Source organism: Nicrophorus vespilloides, unplaced genomic scaffold (assembly GCF_001412225.1).
Source record: "Nicrophorus vespilloides isolate i.1.1-1 unplaced genomic scaffold, Nicve_v1.0, whole genome shotgun sequence".
NCBI lineage: Eukaryota > Metazoa > Arthropoda > Insecta > Coleoptera > Silphidae > Nicrophorus > Nicrophorus vespilloides.
This window is the reverse complement of record NW_017095531.1, coordinates 2,271-11,355: the sequence shown is the minus strand read 5'-3', so window position 1 is coordinate 11,355 and position 9,085 is coordinate 2,271. Positions and strand designations below refer to the sequence as shown.

At 36.1% G+C, this 9,085-nt stretch overlaps 1 protein-coding gene across 2 annotated transcripts; it reads left to right on the top strand.

The window, feature by feature from the left end:
- The first annotated feature begins 1,304 nt into the window (after positions 1–1,304).
- Positions 1,305–8,850, top strand: LOC108568897. 2 transcript variants are annotated; one of them, XM_017930256.1, is made up of 6 exons: positions 1,305–1,731; positions 4,545–4,913; positions 6,500–6,619; positions 6,686–8,350; positions 8,417–8,615; positions 8,670–8,794. In XM_017930256.1, exons 2-6 carry the CDS (start codon positions 4,578–4,580, stop codon positions 8,675–8,677), a joined length of 2,328 nt encoding a protein of 775 aa, XP_017785745.1. In that variant the 5' UTR covers positions 1,305–1,731; positions 4,545–4,577; the 3' UTR covers positions 8,678–8,794. The 2 variants fall into 2 exon arrangements, with proteins under 2 accessions (XP_017785745.1, XP_017785737.1); XM_017930248.1 differs by having other exon boundaries at positions 1,327–1,731; positions 8,417–8,636; positions 8,704–8,850.
- Positions 8,851–9,085: the final 235 nt, after the last annotated feature.

The following is a 9,085-nucleotide window of genomic DNA, read 5'->3' as shown; positions in this document are numbered from 1 at the left end:
CAAACAACAATTAATTCCAGTGAATTTAGAGATTTCACTTATACATTAAGTAAATGTGTAAAATACTGAACTACTTAAGAACTTGAAGAACATGGATTCTCTATTCTAGGAGCGGGATGGTCTACTGATCCTTATAGCATTGCATCCTATGAATTTTAAATATAAATGAAAGTTGCCTTGCCGGTGTATTTATGTATACGATGAGATCTCATTGTTTTTCTTTACGTTTATTTAACAATTAGTATATCAAGGCAAATTTAATGAAAATTAAAAAAAAAAAATTGAAAATTTTAAAAGTTAAAGAAAAAGTTTTTTTTTAATAAATTAATTTAATAAGAATATTAAAATGATTATATAATTACTATAATGATTATATCGATGAAAGAAATAATTAATAACAATTATTAATAAAAGAAAGTTCATTTTTTTTAGAAAAAATATGAAACAAATAATGAAAGCATAGATATTTATTAAGGCATAAAGATTGTTACCTTTAATACATTATTATTAGTATAAAAATATTATCTGAGATTTGCTGCAAACTGCGGATATTTTTGACCTAAATAAGTGTATATTTTTGAATCGACGACTTTTTAGAATTTCTCTTTAAGAATGGAAACATTTTGGAAATCACTAAGTTCCATTTGAATATAAATGGGATTTTTTTTCTTTAAATTAACGACTAAAAGTAAAACAATTTATTCTTTGAATCATTTATCAAACAAGTTTATTGATTTATAGGCGCCGCTTGTGGCCCGCGGGCCGCTAATTTTACTGGAGACATAATTAGTCATAATACTATGATATTAATTAAAGAATATGTTTGAAATGATAAAGACCTATCAACATATTTTTGTAGATTGATTAAAAAGTTGTTGTATTTGAATTGAAATGACATTTGACAAAAATATTGCTTCTTTAAATTTACTTTTAAATTAAATTTAATATATTCTGATAGGTTGACTGGATCATAATGCTTATATGAAGTTTGGTGATAACTTGTTTAAATTACCTTTAAAACTGTTCTTTAATTTGCAGTGGCCCGGGGCTATTCAATTAAAACACAGTTTTGTCATCTATTCATGATCTCAATTAATGTATGGATAACTGTAATGTTTGCTAGGATAAAGACCTATTGACATCGCTTTAAATTGTGATAAAACTATTTTGTAATTAACAAGAGTCGCGTATGGCTCGCGGGCCACCTGTTAAGGATAAGAAGAATAAATTATTAGTGAATTAATGGATGGATAAACGTATTGTTTGGTGGGATTAACAACACTTTTAAAATTGTTTAAAAGGATGTGGTATTTGTATGGAAACAATAGTTGTATAATTTCGTAGACGAAATACGTGTGGGTGTCTATTCTTTTGGAGCGTCGTTTGTAATATTCGGCGCATGTAGAAACGCGTACCATCGTCAATGGTACCACTCCGCTTATTGTGGTGAGCAGCACCGTGACCACCGCTACGGTTCTCTTCACCAGTCAGTATGGCGAGAGCATTTACCAACGGAACTTAAAGAACTCTCGCTGCACAAGCAAGGCGATCGCGAACCATGTCGGTACACCGATTTTGATCAACTCCTAAGAACTACAGCAAAGCAATAACTCCGCAAGTGTCCGAAGGGAACTACCCAAAAATTACCAGTGATTAACGACATGCCCATTACCAAGTGCGGATAAACATATACACAGAAACACCATCGTCGCCTGGGATAATTCGCATGAGGTAAGAGCGGCCGCCACCGCGAAAATAACGGGTCATTGCATAACGGCCCTTTCGGCACGGGACGCAATCGCGCGCACAATCTCACAGGAAAGCCGCGAAAGGTCGAGAAACTAAACAGTTGAAGAAACAACAATTTTTTATTTAACAATAACTCAAATAAATAAAGAACAAGGTTGAAACGAACGAAGAAGAAGACAAAAAAAATGGTGAAAGAGAAAAATCTCCGGAGAATTACATTTTGAATTATAAATCGAGGTCAGTTATGCGCGGAGAAATTACTTTGACAATATATATATATATATATTTAGCGAAAGAGAGAATTGAAGAGTTACACATGGCATTTCCTTAAAGAAAAACCGATATCTCCAAATCGAAGTTCGAGATGGTGAAGAGGACAGGACGAAGTGAGAGAGAAAAAAAAAGGGAAAAATGTCAAGGAGGATCGAAAGTGAAATTGAGTGCGTTCTCGTTTTAAGTAGACACATTTGTTTCTGCCGCTCTTCTTTCTTCGTTTCGTTTTTTTTTCTCTTCTCTCATTTGTTTTGGGTTTCGAATAGCTTTCATGCGGTTTTCAAAACGCACGACACACACCCATCTCGAAGTGAGAGTTGACTTGACCGGACGATGATGATGGTTCGGTGTAGAACGCAAAAATTGAAACAATAACCGGGGCATCCCCGGCCCCGCCTCTCCTTCCGAAGAGACCACCACCAACAAGATATGAATTTCTAATTGGATTCTTCCTTCTTTTTTTATTCTCTTATTATTATTGAAATATTTCTTCGTTCACCTCTCGTGAGACTTTCGCTCCGATAAGTGATACATTTATTACAACAAAATGTCTCGTTCGAATCGTTCCCTTTCCTTCTATTCTGCTCGTATTTTTCGATCCAGCATTTACTTACATTCTTTATTATATATTTTTCTTTCGCTTTGTTCCTCTGTGAAATAACTGCATTGTACCGGAGTCGTGTGAACGGCTTTGCAAAATACGGAATTTATTGTCGACGCCGGGAAAAAAAATGTATATATGTTAAAAAAACAACGCAGCAGCGACGAGAAGAACTCAAACAACGGCGAACGAAGGAAAAAAAAAGAAGACTGTATACGAAAGAATGCATAAACTTAATTTACAGTAACGACGTTGAGCAACCAATTAGATTACGCCAAACTAATGTATGTATATGTACATTGTACAACTGCTTGAGAAATATATTCGCTCTATGCTCTGATAGATTTGCCGAAGAATTCTACTCTTATTACGTTTTTTTTTTGTTATTATTTCTTTTACATTCGTAACGCTATTTAATGGTAAAATCTAAAGAAAAACGTGAGAAGACAGAACGGTCTGTCGACGATGATTAATGTTGATGTGCCATCGTCGCGACGTCGTTTCAATCGTCTAGTCTTATTAGAGAGGAAAACCATTTTTATTTGTAAAACCGCAATGTTCTTTTAACCACAACATCACATCAATTGTAATAATTTTAAAGCCACATTTTTCTTGCGCGAATTCCAAAATTGTTATGTCTGTCTTATTATTTGATAAACAACACTTTTTTCTTCATTATTTTAATCGTAAATACATCTTCAGTAAAGACAATAAAGTGAAAAAAAAGAACATTAACAAATTTCTTATAGAAGTGCTAAAATATATATATTTATAACTATTACGCGACGTATTACATAATTGAAATAAAACTAAGTGACGTGAAAAAATATGAAAAACAAATATTGTTTCAAATAAGAAATAACAAAGGTTGATGCTGCTAATTGTACTAATATAATTATATAATAGAGTCAGCTTACGGGAGTTCATAGACATACGTCTCCAGTAAGTTCAAGTATCAGCAGCGCACAATAACGTTTCTACAAAAAGTGCTTTAAAATTAAATTAAATATTTTTTTGAATTTTGTGCTTTATAATATAATTACATGCTAATATAGATTCGCAATAACTCAAAACTTGTTTGCATTACTTAATGAAACTTATCTTATTATAAACTTTTATATTATTAAGTACTTGTCATAAAGGAAGCTTTACGACTTTATTTCCAATTATGTGTGGAATCTTATATCAATTAAAGCTGTAATTAATTACTAAATATTTGTACTAATTACTACACTTTTTGGTCTTAAAAAATAACGATTCGGTGCAGATGTAATTTAATGTAGTTGATGTTTGAAGTGAAGTTAAAAACTGTTGTCCTTTTAAAGAGAATTTGTTACAACAAAAAGTTCATTGTTGCAAAAGGCTATTAACCATAGGTATTTCTGCTCTTTTATAATAATATGCATTAATTTTGCTTTTTAAGAGTACAGTCAATTGTTAAAAATTTTAAAGAACGTCAATGATGTCAATCGCAAATTTTCATTTCTCGACTCGTTTTTATTTTCGAAGAAATCCACCGCCTGCAGCGGTGAAATGGCTCGGTGGTATTTACATATGAAAACTAAATATTTGTGGAGGAGATCCGCTCGGAAGAAAAGAAAGTCGCGTGCGTCCATGATAAGAATTCATTAGCCGTACGTATGGGACATCAATTTCGTGAAAACACCAATGCATTATAAAACGGAAGAGGAAAAAAAAATTAGAAAGAATGAAAACAACATACAACGAAAAATGAAACGAAAAATCTGGAGCAGCGTGCAGTCATTGTTTTTAATGAATGTTAAATGAGGCACGGTTTCATAAATCGTTTCCATAAAACCCATTGTTAATACAATCCGTGTGTGTTTATGTGTTGTGCTGTGTATACGTATGTGTTAATTGTGTCTATCGGTAAACGTGTAACAGTTTCTTTGGTTTGCAGCCTGGAACATGAATAGTGGCTATTCGAAGGAGAATGGGAAACAGCGGTAGCCAGCACCAGCAGCAAACGGGCATAAGTGTGGCTGGCATCGCCAGCGTCGCCGTTGAAGAAGAGGTCCAGTGGAGCCAGTCCTTTCCGCGGACCCCATATCAGCACAAGCTGATTGTGCCCGACAGGGATGCGCACCAGCGGCTGCGGCCGACCGGAAACGGCGAGATCCTGCATGCCGGTGGTACCATTTCCGGTAGGAATCAGCAGGGCGTCAGCAGGTCCAGCAGTATTCCGGCTGTCCGGCAGCGGCATGTACCGGGACCACAGGTCCGGACTCAGCATAAACAAAACGCACGCGCATCCAGCCGCAAAGATCAGGTAACATATCTTCATTGTTTTTTCTATTAATAGGGCCCTATTTATGAAACCTTCCGAATTTTCATTTCCCTTTATTTGACCTTCGTTTGGTTCAAATACTTTGTTGCTTTTATGTAATGCTGGTGCCATGTTTTGTTTATACTTTAGAATAGTTCTGCTTATATCATAGTAGAATCTTCTAAAAAAGATGTAGATCATAACTATTAGAAAATAGTTTTATATGTGACATGGTTTTCTGTGATTAGAGGTTGACAACTAGTTTATATCTTCTTCTTTACCATAGTATTATTTGATGTATGGTTGATTAGATTTTGGAAGATATATTTAGAAAAATGTTTCTATTCAAGTAAGTTTTATTATATAGTTTTGATTCTTTTCAATCAATTTGTACTGAAAATCAAGAATTACTTTTTCTAAAATTGGACACCACAAACCGCTAAATAATCTATTACAAGTAGCTACAGTGTGAAATATTCTATACATTATCTAGCTATTTCATATAATAGCAACAGCGATCATTGAAAAATGTGTAATGATATATTTCATATAATTCTAACTACAAATATTCTCGTATAATGTTGTGTCTCATTGGAAATACAGATGGCTAAGAGCAATTTCGAAATACAAAATTCGATTGGATTTAAAAATTCTAGGAGTAAATAGGTCGCCCATTAATATTCGTCGAATCAAAATTTTACTTTCCATAAAACAATTTTGTTACTTACAAGTGACAGAAGTTTCTATTTTTTTTTTCATAAACAAAATAACAAATTTTAAATTCTATTAAATATTGATTCTAATGTTATTACACACAAAACAATATATTTTGAGACTTGATTAACTTATTACATAAGTCTAATACGTTTGTTAACAAAAATTTGATGTGGACAAATCTGAAATAAATATTCTCTATGTAAATTTTATTTATACCTATACCGTTATTAATATCATTACCTTGAATGTATTTATATACGATTTTATAACTGTGCATAATTTAGACATATTTGGCATTCGTAACTGTAAAATGCATTCACTTATAACACAGTAAATATAAGAAATAAACATTTATACTTAGCTTGTAGTAAATTATGAAAGAATTAACATTTAAGATCAAATTCTTGAAAGCATTCGCTTATTCTTAATTAATAATAATGTGTCTGTCTTATATGTAGGTTACGAAATTTACCATTCTTTGCAAAGTTTAATTTTCACATTGTCAATGTTAATATAAACTGAAAATACTGAAACAAAATGATCTTATTTGAATATATGGATTCGATTACAGTCATGCGCAGAATTAGATAACGTGTACGACGAAAATCGATAATGTCTTACAAGTCATAGCATTATGTAATAAATTGTCCATGTTACTTGATTCGTTGATATTATATAATGTGCAATGAACAACGAGAAATGCAAAACATTTTTACATATATATTTTACAGACAAAAACTATGGGAAATAAAAAATACATGACTCATTGAAGTTATATATTTTCGTTAAATTGTATCACACATTCATAGTATGTTTCTAAACAAATGTATCAGTAATACGTAAATGGGACTAATCTAATTTGTTGTGTTTAGCTGAAGAGATTTGGATCAGAGCCTGACCTTCGATTACCTTCGAAATCGAGCCACGACAATCATGAGAAATACAAAGGCCGCAAGAAGTATAAGGCGCCTCCACCGCCTCCAGTATACGCGGTACCATATTTAGATCGCGTAATTACTCAATGAAAGTGCGCTAATTATTGTTTTATTGTTTTCCAGCCGGAGTTCGACGACGGGTGCGGAATGGAGGGCGGATCACCAATCCGAAGAGCGAGGTTGTTCAAGACCCGCGCCGAAACCAAGAAGAAGTATTCTAGTCCTGTAAATAATCGTAGATCAATAAGCGACGTGCTGGTGTCAGAGGAGGAACACCACCACCACCGGTACAAGTCCAGCGAGAACCTCTTCGGCGATGAGACCAAATTTCGTCGACCGGGCGTAAACCCCACGTCCAATAACAACCGACAGTCAATCCCGCAGATGCAACGAACGAAGAGTTCACCCGAGTTCCAGGAGGAGCTGCGAGAGGCCACCAAGAGGCTCGTCGAAACCAAAGTGAACAAATTGCGAACGCTCGATCACAATTTGAATAGTAAAAAGGAGCACATGATCAATAAGCTCAAGGACATCATGTTGGTGGACGACGATGTAAGGACGCCCGCTTCTGGGAAAGAGTCGTCACCCGAGCAGTCACCGCCCAAAGTGAAAACATTCTATTTTGGAATGGAGCATGCGAAGATACCTAACTCCCTTGGATCGGACATCTCCAGCGAGTCGGAGACGGAAACCAGCGGACATGATATCTCGCTGCAGCTACGACCGATCTTGCCTAAGAAGCAGTTGGAGATACCCAGGTTTTCGCCAGCTGCAGCCTGGAAGCTGCTCTCTGCAGTAGACACCAATCAGACTGAAAATACGATGCAGAATGACGAGACGTCTGCTTTTATTGAAGACAAAATCGAGAAGTTATCACGGCCTCCACCACCATATCGTCTTCTTCTAGGCTCAAGGTCGATACAGGATAAGTCCGGTGACTCAGGCATCTCCGGAGATGAAACACCCGAGGTGGCGCTGCCTAGTCCCAGACAAAGAGGTATCTCGTGGACGCCGCAGCAAGACCTCGGTGACGACTCCAGCTTGGAAGATGGATCTAATCCTGATTTCCCGAACCACGTAAAATTTCCAACGAGACCTCACGTCTTCAGTTTATCTCTACCTCGTGAAAACCACCTGGCCGCGTACATCAACGAGAAGACTTCTCTGCAACCGTACTCCAGTTTACAAAAATTGAAGCGATCCATGTCTGGAGTGCTGGCGACATTGGCGAACAAACGTGATGCCGATTTGGATCTAGAACAAGATGAGAATTGGTTTCTCAGTAAATCCGCTCCGAATTCCTTAAATAATGGCTTTAATTCTTTAGAGCTTCGTAGACAATACAGACAGAGCGAGGATCCTGTACAAACAAATTCGCGACGAATAATGTACCTTCCACAATCCACATTCGACAAGCCCAGTCGGAAGAAGCACTTATCAAAGTCGTACGACAATCTCTCAGCAGAGTCACGGACACATCCTGAGAATCTACAAGACCCACCGCGGTTAGAAGCGGCCAAAAAGCCGGCTAGAAAGACGAAGAAGTTCACGTTCCAGAGCACCGTCCGACAGATAGAAAGGAAACGATTGGCTGATAAATTGTCCAAAGAAGCGGAACGCAAAGAGCAAAAGCGACTTCAGGAGCTGGAAGCAATGCAGCGTGTCGAGGAGGAGTTCCAAAAGAAGCGAGCCAGGGAGAAGGCTACCATTCGGCAGCAGCTCAGGCTGTATAACATGGATGACACAGCTTGGTCTAGTCTACCACCCAACTTGGACCTTGGCGATGGGGTAAAGATGATGATGGATCATATGTGCGATGGTAATTCCTGCAATTAACACGTTTTTTTTTTACAGATTAGACCAGAGCCGGATGGAGCGGTATGCTCGTCTTCGCCATCTCCATCCCCGACCTTCAACAAATCTGACTCGAGAGAGAACAAAGCCCAAATTACACAAATTCTCTCCGAATTCCGGCAGTCCCAGAGGGAGTACAAAGAGTTTATCAACGGTTCTCGATATATTGAGCAAACGACAGTATATCCTCGAGTTACATGTAACATGCCCAAAGTGAAGGGTTAGTTTAATGAATGATTTTTTTCTATTCCAGTTGGCTAATAAAATTGGTGCGCAATTGTCCTTAGGTGCTACGCGTACCAGTAATTACCGTAAAAATTTCGCGCACGGCGTTAAATCAACCGACAGCAGCTACTCTGAAGAATCTACTTCAAACGCTAGAGGTGCCAGGAAATAGTTATGCCACAACCTACGTTTCCCACGACCACACATTATTTAATACATTATTAATATATATAGAAAAAATATATACATAAAAACAACTTATTTAGTTAATAATATAGATAATATATACAAGTGTTATATTTTTGTAATTATAAATTAATATATATATAATGTAATTATTTTTTTCCCTTTCTTGTCTACTTGCTTGCATGTATGAGAATTTGTATCGTCATCTGCAAATAAAGGGAAAGCACCGATGAATATTGGAAAGCTCAATCTTATACA